This window comes from Lissotriton helveticus, chromosome 10, assembly GCF_964261635.1.
Source record: "Lissotriton helveticus chromosome 10, aLisHel1.1, whole genome shotgun sequence".
Classification (NCBI taxonomy): Eukaryota; Metazoa; Chordata; class Amphibia; order Caudata; family Salamandridae; genus Lissotriton; species Lissotriton helveticus.
In genome coordinates, this window is record NC_136071.1 from 3,818,159 (window position 1) to 3,833,863 (window position 15,705).

General features: G+C 46.6%; 1 protein-coding gene across 4 annotated transcripts in view; it reads left to right on the forward strand.

The window, feature by feature from the left end:
* The window catches only part of KDM5C (lysine demethylase 5C), a 392,248-nt gene that overhangs the window by 39,197 nt on the left and 337,346 nt on the right, over positions 1–15,705 (forward strand). For all 4 annotated transcript variants that reach the window (XM_078664512.1, XM_078664511.1, XM_078664513.1 and 1 more), the window contains exons 2-3: positions 5,226–5,303; positions 5,980–6,102. In XM_078664512.1, coding sequence (XP_078520638.1) covers positions 5,226–5,303; positions 5,980–6,102 — 201 coding nt within the window. The remainder of the gene's footprint in view (positions 1–5,225; positions 5,304–5,979; positions 6,103–15,705) is intronic.

Here is a 15,705-nt window from a genome sequence, read left to right on the forward strand (position 1 = left end):
AGTATTGGGGCCGCTGGACCTTTAGATGGAGAAGACTCTTCAATACAGGGAGATATCCAGTCAAGATGTGAAATCGTTGCCAGGGCCACTAGGAAGATTTGCCGGTTTAGCTGTTGGGACCTTGGAGATGCTTTTGGTTTGATGCTGTGACCATACAAGAGAGCCTTCTGTGACCTTGACGAGTGATTTGTAAATAGTCTCTGGATTGTTAATGAAATGCAGTTAATGTCCCGTCTGTCTGAGGTTTTGCCGCTGTGCTTAATGTGTTTGCCATCTAATTGCATAGAGGTTCGCGGGCTTGTGTCGCCCACCTTTCTGTGCTGCAGTTCACCTGCAGGGGTGCCTGGTCAGTAAGTACGGCGGTTTCGCTGCCTGTTGCCCATCGTTTTACAAGGATGAGTCCTGCACACTTTACCCTGTACCTATTGCTTACTAATGTGAACTTGAGTTCAGCTGTTGACCCTCAGGATGGAGTGTATGGCCTGGGTATTCCATGCTGGTCTTCACTGAGGTTGCCTGTGGTGGCCGGTAATGCTCATTGGTGTGGTTCTGCCTGTGCTCGAATAAGTGACAGGCGGTGCACTGCAATGGTTGAATGAGTTCAAAATTCAGTTAAATGATGTAGTGGGTGCACTAGTGGGCAGTGTCTCCGACTGAAACACTACAGAACATGACGAAGTTGTGTATGCATAGGCATATGCAAATACATCCCCACTGTGGCACTCCGATTGGACAAAGAATGTCTTTCAATGGTTGATCATTCAAAATTTTATTGAAACATCAGGTTTTTTTTCCAAGGTCAATATTTCATTCATATCAATCCGATATTACTGATGGTTTTCAAAATGAGGAACATTCAAGGTGAATAACTCCACTCCGATGCATTTCGGGCGGTGCCCTTTCTCAAGGAGTGCTAGGAAGAAGACAAAGTGGTGTAAGAATAGAAGAGTGACGGGCGCTGCAGTGAGCTAAACGATTTAAAGTGCCTATCAATGAGTGAGGGTATTTAGACTCAGTTTGCTAACGGGGGGACGAGTAATCGGAGGTGCCAACTCAAAGGGAGTGTGAATTAACGGTATCGGGGCGTGAATGACGAGCATTGTAACAAGGTAAACTAACAAGTGGTAAATGACTTACTTGAGATTCGATGTAACGCGGAGCGTTTACTGGCTGGTACTGGAACGGGTGATAAACGCTGAGCGCGGGAAATTCAGGTTTAAGGAAATGACCTGAGTGCGTGAAGTAGAAAGAGGACTAAAAGGCAGAACGGAGTAGACAAGAAAACGGATTAAGGATGAAAGGGGTTTATGGCGCCATCTTGGAATGGGGAAAATGTGAAGGGAGCGGATAAGGATCGGGGGAATAATGTGTGGTAAAAGTGATACATGATGAAGTTAAATGAAACAAAAGCAAAAAAGAGACAATATAACGCAATCTGACACATTACAAGTAGCAACTATATTCAAAGCGATCATTGAGGCCAAAAGGCTTCTGGGTCTGTAGGCGGAACATCCATTCGAGTTCTCTTTTCAATAAGAGTTTGTTGTTGTCAGTTCCTTCTTTTTTATTGACCATTTCAAGAATGATGAATTGCAATTGGGCAATGGTGTGACGGGCTTCCAGAAAATGCATGGCTATGTTGGATTTAGTGTTTTTGAGTCGAATGTTTGATATATGTTCATTCAAACGTGTCTTGATTTTTCTTTCTGTTTTACCAACATACAGTTTGCCGCACGGGCATTTCAGGGCATAAATTAAGTTACAAGAATCACATGTACCATTCACTTGTAGTTTGATGGCGTTGCCTTTCATTGGGTGACGGATGATATTACCTTTAATAACACAGTTACAATGGCTGCAGTTGAGGCAAGGCTGGGTACCTTTGTAATTTTGAGCTAATCCGGTTGGTTTGGATAATATCTCTTTAATGTTTTTGCTTCTTGTGTGTGCAAACAAAGGTAAAGGTTTAAACATGTCACCAAAGTCTGGTTCAACTTGGAGGATAGGCCAGTGTTTGAGAGTGATTCTTTTATAGGTGTTGCTAACTGTTGAATACTTTGATACCAGGACCATTCGTTGTTGTTCCTCAATAGGTTGTTTAGTTAGAGCCTCTTGTCGTGATATTTGTGCCACACGAGTTTGTGCCTCAGATAGAACTTTTGTGGGATATCCTCTATCCAAGAATCGATTATGCATTTCTTGCATGCGTGTTTTCACTGTGTCTTCATCGGACACTATACGTTTGACACGTAGTAATTGAGAAAAAGGCAAGTGCTTCTTCAGGGACTCTTGATGATAGCTCTGATAATGCAGTGTGTTATTGCGATCAGTGCTTTTTCTGTGAAGGTCCGTGGTGATGCCTGTTGAGGAGATTTTGATGTTGACATCCAAAAATGTTATTTCAGAATCGCTAATTTGCCAAGTTAGCTTAATGCGTTCATCCTTTGAATTGAGGTGAAGTAGAGATTGTTCAAGAGATTCTTTGGAGTCCGTCCAGACAAAAAATAAATCGTCTCTATATCTGACATAAAGTTTAGTTTTTTCCTGAAAATTGATGTCGCCGTAGATGTGTGTTTTCTCAAAGTTTTCCATATATAAGCATATGTGGGGGCAGCACAATTTCCCATCGCCATTCCCGATAGCTGTAGAAACCATTCGTTGTGGACTTGAAAGTAGCTGTGATATAACGTGTATACCATTAATTCCATCAGAAAAGATTGCATGGGATTCTCAATATTGCTGTGTAGTAACGCTTGCTCAATGGCTTCAATGCCGCCTTCATGCGGAATGGATGTATATAGAGAGCTGACGTCAGCTGTGCACAGTATGTATGGATTGTTGTCATCAGTTTGAATAGTAGCCAACTTAGATAAGAAATCAGTTGTGTCCTTAATGTAACTGGTAGCCTTCGTGACAATAGGTTGCAAATAGCGATCTATAAATTTGCCTGTTGGCTCATGGATCGAACCCTTGGTGGATACTATCGGGCGAAATGGGGGATTTTTGAGATCCTTATGTATTTTAGGGCTCATGTGTATAGTGGGGCTCCTCGGGTGTTGAAAGAAGGAACTGACAACAACAAACTCTTATTGAAAAGAGAACTCGAATGGATGTTCCGCCTACAGACCCAGAAGCCTTTTGGCCTCAATGATCGCTTTGAATATAGTTGCTACTTGTAATGTGTCAGATTGCGTTATATTGTCTCTTTTTTGCTTTTGTTTCATTTAACTTCATCATGTATCACTTTTACCACACATTATTCCCCCGATCCTTATCCGCTCCCTTCACATTTTCCCCATTCCAAGATGGCGCCATAAACCCCTTTCATCCTTAATCCGTTTTCTTGTCTACTCCGTTCTGCCTTTTAGTCCTCTTTCTACTTCACGCACTCAGGTCATTTCCTTAAACCTGAATTTCCCGCGCTCAGCGTTTATCACCCGTTCCAGTACCAGCCAGTAAACGCTCCGCGTTACATCGAATCTCAAGTAAGTCATTTACCACTTGTTAGTTTACCTTGTTACAATGCTCGTCATTCACGCCCCGATACCGTTAATTTACACTCCCTTTGAGTTGGCACCTCCTATCACTCGTCCCCCCGTTAGCAAACTGAGTCTAAATACCCTCACTCATTGATAGGCACTTTAAATCGTTTAGCTCACTGCAGCGCCCGTCACTCTTCTATTCTTACACCACTTTGTCTTCTTCCTAGCACTCCTTGAGAAAGGGCACCGCCCGAAATGCATCGGAGTGGAGTTATTCACCTTGAATGTTCCTCATTTTGAAAACCATCAGTAATATCGGATTGATATGAATGAAATATTGACCTTGTAAAAAAAACCTGATGTTTCAATAACATTTTGAATGGTTCTGCCTGTGCTGCCATCCAGTCTGTGCTCGGTAGGTGTGGTCTCTTCCTCATTTATTTATTTATTTATTTATTTGTGTTTTTATACAGCTCGACTTTACCCGAAGGCGTCAGAGCGCTTCACAATAGGAACAGTAATGATACATGAGGAGAAAATTACAAGTGAACAAATTACAAAAGCAAACGTTAAGTTACATGAGGCAAAAATGACAATTGTGAGAAAACAAAATACATGAGGTAGCAAACGGTACATTACAGGAGGAAAAAGTGACCTGTGTGCAGGTTACACAAGAAAACAAAGTACAAGAACAAACAACGTTACGTAGGCAATGGTGGCACTTGTGCAAGTATCCAAAGCGCACAAAATGTGAGAGGAGCAAACAGTGTGTTACAAGAGAAAAGTGACGTGTGCATGTTACAAAAGAGAACCAAACACAGGTACAAGGATAATACTGCAATAAATGGCTTTTGCCTGTTGCTCCTGCCTGTTGCCTGCCAACGTCTAATGGTGTTCAGATGCTGCACTTACCCGTATCTGGCTTTTAGTCCACCCAGTCTCGGTCCTTTTCCGGCAACGCTCCATGCATATGGAATGCCCTTACAACTGACCTTCGTTGCAACCCTTCCTACCCTTGCTTCAAAAAAGAACTCAAACTACATCTCCTCAATAAATATTGGGGACCATAATCCATATCTGTTCTCGTCCACTGGCCACCTCTGTCCGAACCTTGATACATCTGCCTCCCTTCTTTTCAGCCTTACTTCGCCCTACCTCCTCGTCACTTCCACCTCCCTGTTTACCACCTTCACTCCTCCCTGCACCCCCCCTTCCCTTGCCCTCATTACTGCCCCTCCTGCTCTCGTCCTTACAAACCCAATTCTGACCAACAACCCCCCTATCCTCCTCTGCAATTTTCAATGTATGCCTGGTTATTTTTGATTATCACATCTCCCACTTTTCGGTGTTTCCCATATTTATCATTTTGAAATATGTCTGTCGGACACTTATATGTTGTTTATACTCATTTATGCTATGTATGACCCATGTCTTACTGACCTTCTTGTCTCAAAAATGTAAAGCGCTCTGATACCCCTGGGTCCAGCCAGCGCTATATAAAACCTCTAAATAAATAAATAAATAAATAGTCAGGCTGTGGGGTGCAGGGGGTGGTCAAGGGGACTGAAGGGGTCCCTGCACATCTCTCTGCACTGGGGTCCTCTGTGTGCACGTGTTAGTGGGTCTACTGGGGAGCGTGTCTTTGTGCTCTTGACACACGAGGGGTTCCATGCAGGTCTTGACATCTCTCTCGTCTGTCCCTCAACGGGTTGACTTCTGATGGCAGCTTCCTCTTTCTTTCAGGACTGGCAGCCGCCCTTCGCTGTGGAGGTGGATCACTTCCACTTCACGCCACGCATTCAAAGACTCAATGAGCTGGAGGTAAGTGGCATCAGGAGCTTACCCTGCCAATGATTGTTTGAGAAGGAGAGTGCCGTTGTTGCAGATGACAGTGCTTGGTCAGTCAGTGTGATAGCAGCCCTAGAAGGGTCAGCACCAGACCAGCATTGTAGGGCCTTGTGCACTCTGTGGAAGCATAGAGGAGAGACGCTGTGTGCAGCTGGGATAGAGCATCTGCTGGTGGAAGAGCAGTGCAAGAGTAGGAGAGACAAGGTGAGTCGGCAAGTGTTTTCTCATCGACTACCAACACAGGTAAGGGCTGGAGTTTGAAGAGCCCAGCGTGATGAGAGGCTGGCCTTTGCAGGAAAGGGCTCTGTCCGGAGTCCTAGTTTCGTGCTGAGCAGAGCTAGACGTGTTTAAATATGCTTGCAGGTCACAGTGAAATGGTCATGGCGCAGGCCAAAAGGCAGAATAGTGTGTTACATCATTTTAGGTGTTTGCAGGTCTTGCGCTGAGGACAGATGGCGCTTTCTATAGAGTAAGACAGTCTGCCCATACCACGGTGCAGTCTCTGTAGCAAACCTTTCGCAATCCTTTCAGAGGGCTGTACTCCGTTGTCAGAGACTTTCTTTTTCAAGAGATGTCATAATTCCCTGCTTCCTCCCTGCTCTGGCTTGGGACCCAGTCTTAACACATTTTTTGTTTTTGCTCTCTGTAGGCTGAAACTAGAGTCAAGTTGAACTACCTCGACCAGATTGCAAAGTTCTGGGAAATTCAGGGCTCGTCGCTGAAAATTCCCAATGTGGAGAGGCGAATCCTGGACCTGTACAGCCTGAGCAAGGTAAGTTCCTCTCACTAAAAACATTTTGTAATGTGTGTTCTGCTCAAAGCTCTTGAGAACAGCTCGATGGTTACAAAATGACCTGAAGTAGCGGAGCCGTTGTGGTTCAGAGGACAGAGCAGTGCGGTGTTGCATTATTTCCCAAGTTGTCATAGATTATTAGTGTTGTAACTAGTAAGCCCTCCCCGTTTAAACTACAGGGCCCAGCCGATAAGGTTCTGTTAATATCCCTTCCCTTTAGATACAAGAGGCACAATGGCCCTTCTTTCGCGTCTTATCGCTCCTCCCCGTCACTACGACTGAAACAAAATGACACTATCTTATTAATATTGCTCCCGATGCACAAAGATTAGAAATAGTGACTTTTTGGGGGGAATCGCTAATAGAAAATGGCTAGTCCTAATGTATGAAATTCTAGTTTCATTCAGCGATTCCTACTGGATTGCAAATAGACCGACCTCATGACTATTAAGGAGGTAGGGCGCAATTTTTGACCCACTACAATTGGCTGAAATATTGGCCTGCTGGGGGCAGCAGTCCATCCATGTACGTGAGTGCTTTTAAATGAAGCAATATTTGTTTTTAAAAATCAGCCCGTGTTCTTTAAAGAAACTGGGTGCATTCAAAGAGATTGAAGAAAAAAAAATTAAACTTGATTATTAATTTGTAAAAGTGGGCCGTGATCTCTTAGACCTCTGCCTGCTCTTAACCTATTTTCGAACAACCCTCAAAGGTGGAGGTGTTTGGCATACGCATTGTGCGTTCGATTAGTACAACCGGAGTGGTATCAGGGAGTTAGTTCCCCTCGTCCTGATGAAAAGCCTACGGGGCGTGGCTTAAAACATGTTGACTTTCCTTTCTCCCCCTTGTTTTTAAACACCATGACTAGAGGTCAGAATAAATAGTGGTTTACCTAATAGGGCAGGTATTTTTAATCTCACCCTCCTTAAAATCTTTCCACTCCTAATATTTCATATCCCTCTACCATTAGGATACACCTAAAGTGCCCCTGCGTATTCCATAGGTTGTAGCGCACCTTGTTCCGCAGCAGAGCGAGATGGACCCTATGATGAAGCATGCCACCAAGGGGTAACCCTGGTGGGGGAGGGTTTTTAAGAAAACCTATTGTTTGTCCTAGATGGTTAGTTTTGCAGCGTGAATCTTTCTGGATTCACTATGCTGTGCATATTCCGCAATCTGGTGGTTGGGTCCGGAATCGTAGTCTCTTTTTCTCTCTTTTTTTTTTTTTTTTGTCGTAGCCCAGGTGGGCGTCGACATCCCACCATTTGGTGTACTTTCGGTGACGTCGGGGTGCTTCCGGCGGAAGCTACCACCCTTGGGCGCCATCTTCAGATTCTTTTTTCCGCCGTTGGGTCTGGATCGTCGCGTGAAGCTCCAGAAGTTTTGGAGGAGAAAAGAAGGAAAGACAGCAACTCTTCGACGGTAAAGACCTGAGAAGATCAGGAGAAGAGGACCATCAGAGAAGAGACGAAAGACAGCAACTCTTCGACGGTAAAGACCTGAGAAGATCAGGAGAAGAGGACCATCAGAGAAGAGACGACAAAGAAAGGAAAAACTTCGAGATCTTCGACGTCCTTGGAGGAATGCGCACACAGGGGGCCCCCTGAGCGCAGGGATGTACAAGACACCCTTTAAATTCTGCAAAAACTGCCACCACAAGTTTGCGCAGAAGGACCAGCACCCGGTCTGCAACCTCTGCCTGCCAATCGACCACGAGAGCAGAGACTGCAACGCCTGCTCCGTCTTCAAGCCGAAGACACTCCGAGTTCGAGAGAGACAGAGGACAGCTCACCACACGATGCAGGGCAAGGGCCAGGCCCCGACGCTTTACAAACTGGGCCTCTCCACCGACGACGAGGACAACCTCACCGAAGGGCCAGATGACTTCACGGTCGCAGAGACCGATAAGAAAACGCCTGACCAGGTAGGAGAGTCTACGACCCCGAAAACTCCCACAGGGTCTCGAAAGCCAGAGGCAGACTCTCGAAAGTCAGAGCCCAGAGCCTCGAAAGGAGCACCGTCGCCGAAAACTTCGACGACCGAAGCTGCATCCTCCGAAAAAGAGCCCAGCGAATCCTTCGAGAAGGACTCCCGGAGGCCGAAGACCAGCGAAAAGCAAAGGTCATCGAAGCAAGCCCCCAAAAAAGGGTCTTCGACTTCGAAAGAAAAGGAGCCGAAGAATGTCTCGCCGCCGCCGAAAAGAGCAGCCGAAACGCTCGCCGACGAGCAGGCCGAAGAGATGCAGAGAAAGAAAAGAAGGCTCGAGGCCGAAATGGAGAACATCCTTCAGAGAAAGAAGGACTTCGATGAAAAGATGAGAAGTTACAGAATCCCCTCGAAGCCGGCACCGGCCGTCGCTGAGGTACAGAAGCACGAGGAGTTAGACGCCGAAGAGACGCCGAAAACTCCGGACCCCTCGGAGCACGAAGAGGAAGACCTCTACTACACAGAAGGGGATTACGGGGAGCAGCAGTCTAGCTACGGCTCAGGTTCCTCGACGGCCCAAGACCAGGAATGGCAGGACATCGAGGCCGAAAACCCAGAGGAGGCTGTAGAGACATACCCCTCGAGGCCTTCGCCACCGGATGACATTGGGGCATACAATGAGGTGATCAGGAAGGCGGCAGCAGCTTATGGAGTTAAGCTGGAAGAGGAGAAGCCAAAAGCAGATTTCCTGCTGGAAACATTGCTCCCCATGCAGACAAGAAGCCAGTTCTTGCCCATGCTCAAGAGTATCACAGACCAGGGGAAGGAAGCCTTCAAGGACCCGGCTACATGCAGATCAGTAACGCCGAGGACGGAGAAGAAATACAAATTCTCCTCCCAGGACCCAGCTTACATCAAGGGATCCGTCACAGCAGATTCAATAATCGCTGCAACGGCCAGAAAAAGGGCAAACGTCCCAACAACATCTGGACCCCCACCTGACAAGGAAAGCAGGAGGATGGATCTAACTGGCAGGAAAATAGAGAGGGACGCCGCAACGCACTGGCGGATGGCGAACTCCAACGCCCTCCTGAATAGACATCAATACCAGCATTGGGATTAGATGGGCCAATTGCTCAAGCACTTCCCGGAACAATACCGTGAGAGGGCATCACACCTTGTGGAAGAGGGGAAAGGCATCACTAACTCGTGCCTGAAGACAGCCTTGGATGGGGCAGAAACATCCAGCAGACTGATGGCTATAGGCATCACAGAAAGAAGACAAGCCTGGCTCAGGATCTCAGGCTTCAAGGCTGAGGTTCAGAACAACATCCTGAGCACACCCTTCAACGGTGAAACACTGTTCGGGGCCCCAGTTGATGAGAAGCTCACCCAACTGAAGAAGGACAACGAGACTGCAAGGTCCATGGGGGCCCTGCAGTTCAGGGCGATGAGAAGGGGCACTCCTACACGGAGGCCGAACGGCAGGGGTGGAAACCAGCGAGGGCAATCACACCAGGCATTCCACCAGGGACAACAGAGTGACAACCAAAGTCACCAGGGCCAGCAGAGGCAAAACTGGAACTACCAGAGATGGGGCCAGTCCTTTCGATCAAGAGGAAATGGACTGGGCCAGAGAAGGAGAGGAGGTGAACAACCCCCCTCTGTGACTTCACACGGAAAAAGGTGCTCTCCCACTCCAACCCTCCGGGGGAGGAGCACGGAAAAACAAAGAGGAGAGGGCTACACGGACAAGACACAAAGGAACATGTGACGCCAGTAGGAGGAAGATTGAGATTTTTTCTCCAGGAGTGGAGAAAAATAACCACAGACAAGTGGATATTCAACATTATGCAGTTCGGATGCTGCATAGAGTTTGAAAAGAGACCACCAAACAGAAAGCCAAAGAAAAGAGAGCACTCGAGAAGAGAGCTGCGATTTACTCCAAGAGGAAGCCCAAGAACTCATCCTCAAAGCGGCCATCGAACGGGTTCCATTCAAAGAGTGCAGTCCGTGAAGATGGGGTGCTACTACTCTCCTGACTTTACCTTGCCTTGTGGAGTCCCCCAGGGCTCCTCGCTAAGTCCGACACTTTTTAACTTCTACGTGTCGGACTTGGCGAGGGTGATTAAGTCATTTGGTATAGGTTTAACATCATATGCCGATGACACCCAATTGGTCCTGGCGATCCACAAAAATGGAGAAGCAGTGGCAGCTAATTTCCAGGAGGGCATGAAAGCCATCGGTATCTGGATGAATCAGAACTGTTTAAAGCTAAATTCTGACAAGACGGAGATGTTATTTGGTGAACTGACTCCGTCTTGGTCCCCAGTCTGGTGGCCTTTGGAGCTGGGAACTCCTCCATCACCAGTATCTAAAGTGAGAAATTTGGGCGTGCTTTTTGACAAGCTAGCCTTTGTCAGCCATGCCAACGCAGTGGTCTCAGCCTCCTTCTTTACCCTTAGAATGGTAAGGAAATTGCTTCCATTTCTTCCCCCGAATGCAGGCAAGACCCTAATGTCCACTCTAGTACTTTCTAAGGTGGACTACTGCAACGGCCTATTGCTTAACGCGCAGGAGCAAGTTTTGAACAAATTACAGCTTGTTCAAAATGCTGCCGCAAGGATTCTGACTGGCACACCTAAATACTCATCCATTTCCCCCCCATCATCCGCGAGCTTCATTGGTTACCGATTAGAAGCCGTACTAAGTTTAAGGCCTTGTGTATTATTTATAAGGCTTTGAACAATAATGGACCAGAATTCTTCAAAAAAGCAATTAAGGTTTACAAGCCTAGTCTAACATTACGTTCATCCTCAGCCCAACAGCTTCAAATTCCATGTACAAGAAAGGCATCATGGGGAGACAAACGTTTTGTGGTGGCCGCCTCATAACTATGGAATCAGCTCCCTTCTTATATCAAACTTAGCTCTTCACTATTAACATTCCGAAAACATCTCAAGACCTGGCTTTTCAATCAGTAATCTGTCAATGGAAATCTTCTGCAATCTGTAAACTCTAGCGCCCAGACACCGGAAGGTATTTGTGCGCTTTAGAAATTTTATAAATAAAATAAATAAATAAACAATAGACCTGTTTGCAACACGCCGGAATGCAAAATGCCAATACTTTGCATCCAGGCAACCAGAGGCACTGTCCCAGGGGAATGCCCTATGGATAAGCTGGTCAAAAACATTTGCCTACGCTTTTCCCCCGATACCACTGATCCCCAGGGTTCTCAACAAATGCATGACGAGCAACATGACGCTCATCCTGGTGGCACCACAATGGGCCAGGCAGACCTGGTACTCTCAGATAATGGAGATGGCGCAGGGCCCCCCCCACAAGTACTCAAAAAGAAGAGACCTACTCTCCATGGAAAACGGAGCAGTTCTACACCCAGAGCCGGAGGGCCTCAACCTCTCAGCCTGGCTCCTGAGGACTTAGTTTGCACATCTAAAACTACCAGAGAGCACCCTGCGGGGGCTGCGAGAGGCAAGAAGGCCCAGCACACGCTAGTGCTATGGGGAAAAATGGAAAAGATTCACTCAATGGTGTTGCAAGAGAAAACTCCATAGAAAACTGACCAGGGAATCTACGGTGCTAAGGTACCTCACGCACCTAATTAATGCTAAGCTAAGCTCATCCTCGCTGAGGGTGAACCTGGCAACGATTGTGGCATACACAAGAGGAGGATCAGGGAGAAGCTTCTTTACATCCCAAGTCGTAAAAAGATTCCTAGAAGGGGCTAAAAGAATAGCGCCGCCAAAGAGAATGCCGCCACCGGCCTGGAACTTAAACGTGGTACTGACGGAGCTCATGAAAGCACCTTTCGAACCCATCCACAAAGCATCACTGCAAATGCTAACAATGAAGACGGCCTTTCTGGTAGCAATCACCTCGCTACGAAGGGTGAGTGAACTGCAGGAACCCTACATCCAGATACAGTGACAGGGTCGTGAGGAGAACAGACCCACACTTCATGCCAAAGGTGCTGTCAAGGTTCCACATGAATCAGAGTATTCAGATTCCTAGCTTCTTCCAAAACCCGACTACAAGCGCTGAGAGGTCGCTCCACACTCTAGACGCAAGAAGGGCTGTGATGCACTACATTGAAAGGACGAAGGGACACAGGAAAACAAAACAATTCTTCGTATCCTTCGCAAACAGTTACATGGGTAAACCAGTGACTAAAAGCACCATAGCTCGATGGATCGCACAGACAATACAATTCTGCCACAAACAAGCGGGCCAGGAGCTAACAGGAGGGGCACAGGCCCACTCCACCAGGAAGAAAGGAGCAACAATTGCCTTTCTGGCCAACACACCAATTCAGGACATATGCCTGGCGGCAACATGGGCTTCAGTGCACACTTTCACTAAGCACTATTGCGTGGATGTACAGATGAACAAAGAAGCACAAGTAGGACAAAAGGTGCTTCAACATATATTCAACAACCAACGATCATCTTCCACCCAACCGCCACAAAAGTAACGAAAACCGCTACAAAATCTATGCACAGCATAGTGAATCCAGAAAGATTCACGCTGCAAAACGAATAGTTTCTTACCTGTCTGTGTAGTTTTGCAGCTTGAAGATCTTTCTGGATTCACTAGCGAACCCACCCGCCTCTGCCAGAAAGATGAGGCTAGAGAGGAAGGTGGAAACACATAGAAAAGAAAGCAAGTTGAAGCTTACAAGATACGTGAAAAGATACGTGAAAAGAATTACGTTGAAAAAACGATTAACAAACATATTTATTTATTCAAAGTTTTATATAGCGCAAACAAGATCTTAGCAGATATCAGAGCGCTTCACAGTAGGGTGAGTAGACCTAGTAATTGGGTACAGTATAATGAACGGTAGCATAATAGGATAACAATCATGTGCAATAAGATAAAGGTAAACACTCAGCTAGACAGTAAAATAAGGCGGTGCAGTGTCTTTGATCTAACTAAATGGAGATCATGAGGTAGCAGAGAACACTCAAATAGACAAAAGTATAGGAAGGTGCTGAGTCTGAGCTAGCTACAATACAGGTCTAGAGATAATAAACATTCACATAGACATTAGGATAGGGCGGTGCAGAGACTCTGATCCAGCTGCCATAGAGATCAGTGGATACCAGTAAACCCTCAAAAGACAATACTATAGGACGGTGCAGGGTCTATGATCCAACTGCAAAAGAGGTCAATAGGTCATGAACAGAAAGTTAATGGATCACTAATTATCCGACGTTACAAGATCGGTGCATAGACTCTGAGCAGCAACAGAGAGGATCATGTAAACTTGGCCATAAGGATGGCTTTCACTTCTTTCTTGAAGAGTGCAGCGGAGGAGATAATCCTCGTTTCAGGAGGGAGAGCATTCCAGATCCTCGGTGCCATTCCTGAGAAGGATCGCTTGTAGGTTTTTTCCTTATGGAATCTGCGAGGTTTCAGGAGCAGACTTTTAGTACTTCTATTGGATCTCGAACCTCCTGATATAGTCAGCTTTTGAGTGAGGTAGGTGGGAGCCTTGTGGTGTATGGCTGAATGTGTCATAACCGCAATTTTCAATTGTATTCTGGCTTCGAGGGGAAGCCATTTCAGCGATTTCAGATCAGGGGTTATATGAGTGTTTCCTTGAGCCCCGAAATGAGTCTCGCGGCCGCATTTAGGGAGGCTCTTGGGGGTGCTGTTGTTGCTTGAGGGAGACCGCTGAGGGCCACAATTCCATAGTCTATGCGGGGGATGACTAGTGCTTGTACAGCAGTTTGGAAGTCCTTGGCTGGGAGGAAAGGTTTAAGTTTCCTCAGTGTGTTGATTTGGAAATTAGCTCCTTTTGTGGCTTTGCTGACGTGCTGCTGCATGTTGAGCTTTGCGTCAAGTGTGATGCCTAGGGATTTCGCAGAGTCCACGATGGTGGGTTGGACATTGAATGCTGTTAGGTGATTGAGCCATGTTTGGGTGGTGGTAGTTTTCGCAGGGGGTGATATCAGGAGGAACTCAGTTTTCAACGCGTTCAGTTTGAGGTGATTGTCGGCCAACCAAGATTGGGTGTTCCTAAGTGTGCAGTTCAGAAGTTTGATATCTTCCGGGGATTGCACCTTTAGGTATAGTTGAGTGTCATCGGCATACATGTGGAAGTGTACATTGGATGCCTGGAGCAGGGTGGCGAGTGGTTCCATGATGAGGTTGAACAGCGTGGGTGAGAAGGAAGATCCTTGTGGGACGCCTAAATCTACTGGCACTGGAGAGGACAGCACGTTGTTAATCTTGAACTTCTGGGATCTGTTGTGTAGGAAGGAAGTGAACCATTTGAGTACAGTCCCGGATAAGCCCATTCTGGTATTTAGGAGCTCTAATAGGTTCTCATGTTTGACCGTGTCGAATGCTGAGGAGAGGTCCAGGAGAATGAGGAGGCAGGAGTCGTTGCGATCCAGGATTTGGAGGGCGTCATCAATTATGTGTGTCATGGCCGTTTCCGTGCTGTGTTTCGCTCGGAAGCCTGATTGGTGAGGGTCGAGGAGTTCGAACTGGTCAATGTGTTTTGTTAGTTCGTGTTGCACACATTTTTCCAACAGCTTGGCCAGAGTGGGGATATTGGTGATAGGGCGGTAGTTGTTTAAGTCAACCGGGTCAGCTGTAGGTTTCTTGAGTATGGGCGTGACTTGCCCCACTTTGAGGGAGTCTGGAATGAGACCTTGCTGAAGGGAGCTATTAATGATTTATTAATTAATTAATTAATGATTAATGAATGAACATAGCCATGGATTCACTACAAACACAGAAAAGAAAAAAGACAGAAAAAAAGAATCCGAAGATGGCGCCCGAGGGTGGTAGCTTCTGCCGGAAGCACACCGTCACCGAAAGTACACCAAATGGTGGGACGTCGACGCCCACCTGGGCTACGACAAAAAATAAAAAGAGAAAAAAGACTAAGATTCCGGACCCAACCACCAGATTGCGGAATATGCACAGCATAATGAATCCAGAAAGATCTTCAAGCTGCAAAACTACACCGACCGGTAAACTATTTCGTTCTTAACTGAAAAAATAGTGAGCCTGTTTGTTTCAAGTGTGTGTGTGTGTGTGTGTGTGTGTGTGTATATGTATAATGTGTGTACAGCAGACAACCCAGGAGTCCGGATACAAATCCTGGCAGCAAGCCACAAGGCCTCTTTTTTAGGTCTCGGCTATAACGCGCTGAAAGCGCGTTCTCGCCAGAGAACTATTGTCGGCGTCTCAGCAGTCTGAGAACACCGAAGTGAGACAAGACCTGGCCGCGCGCAGCGTTTCCCCATAGGATAACGTTGTGCGCGCGGCCAGGTCTTGTCTCCACAGTGCTAATGCAGGCCGGATCGCGACGCGCGCCTGCTGGAATGCAGGGGGAGTCTGCATACCAGCGCGTGGCGCTGCTAAAGAGGAGACTGAGTGCGGGAGAGGCGAAGGCAGGCTTACAGACGCACAGAGTACTTCACAGAATTTTGAACAACCCTTTCGCTTTAGTTAACAGGAATAAATGTGTGACCGGAGTTAATACGCACAATAACTATCGGCATATTTCCACTGTCTGTACTTAAAAATGAAGTATTTCTGACAAGCTTAAGTTTTAGATCAAGTGTAGATATTTTCCATAAAATTGCTGGCTAAAAGGTTTAATCGACAAAAATA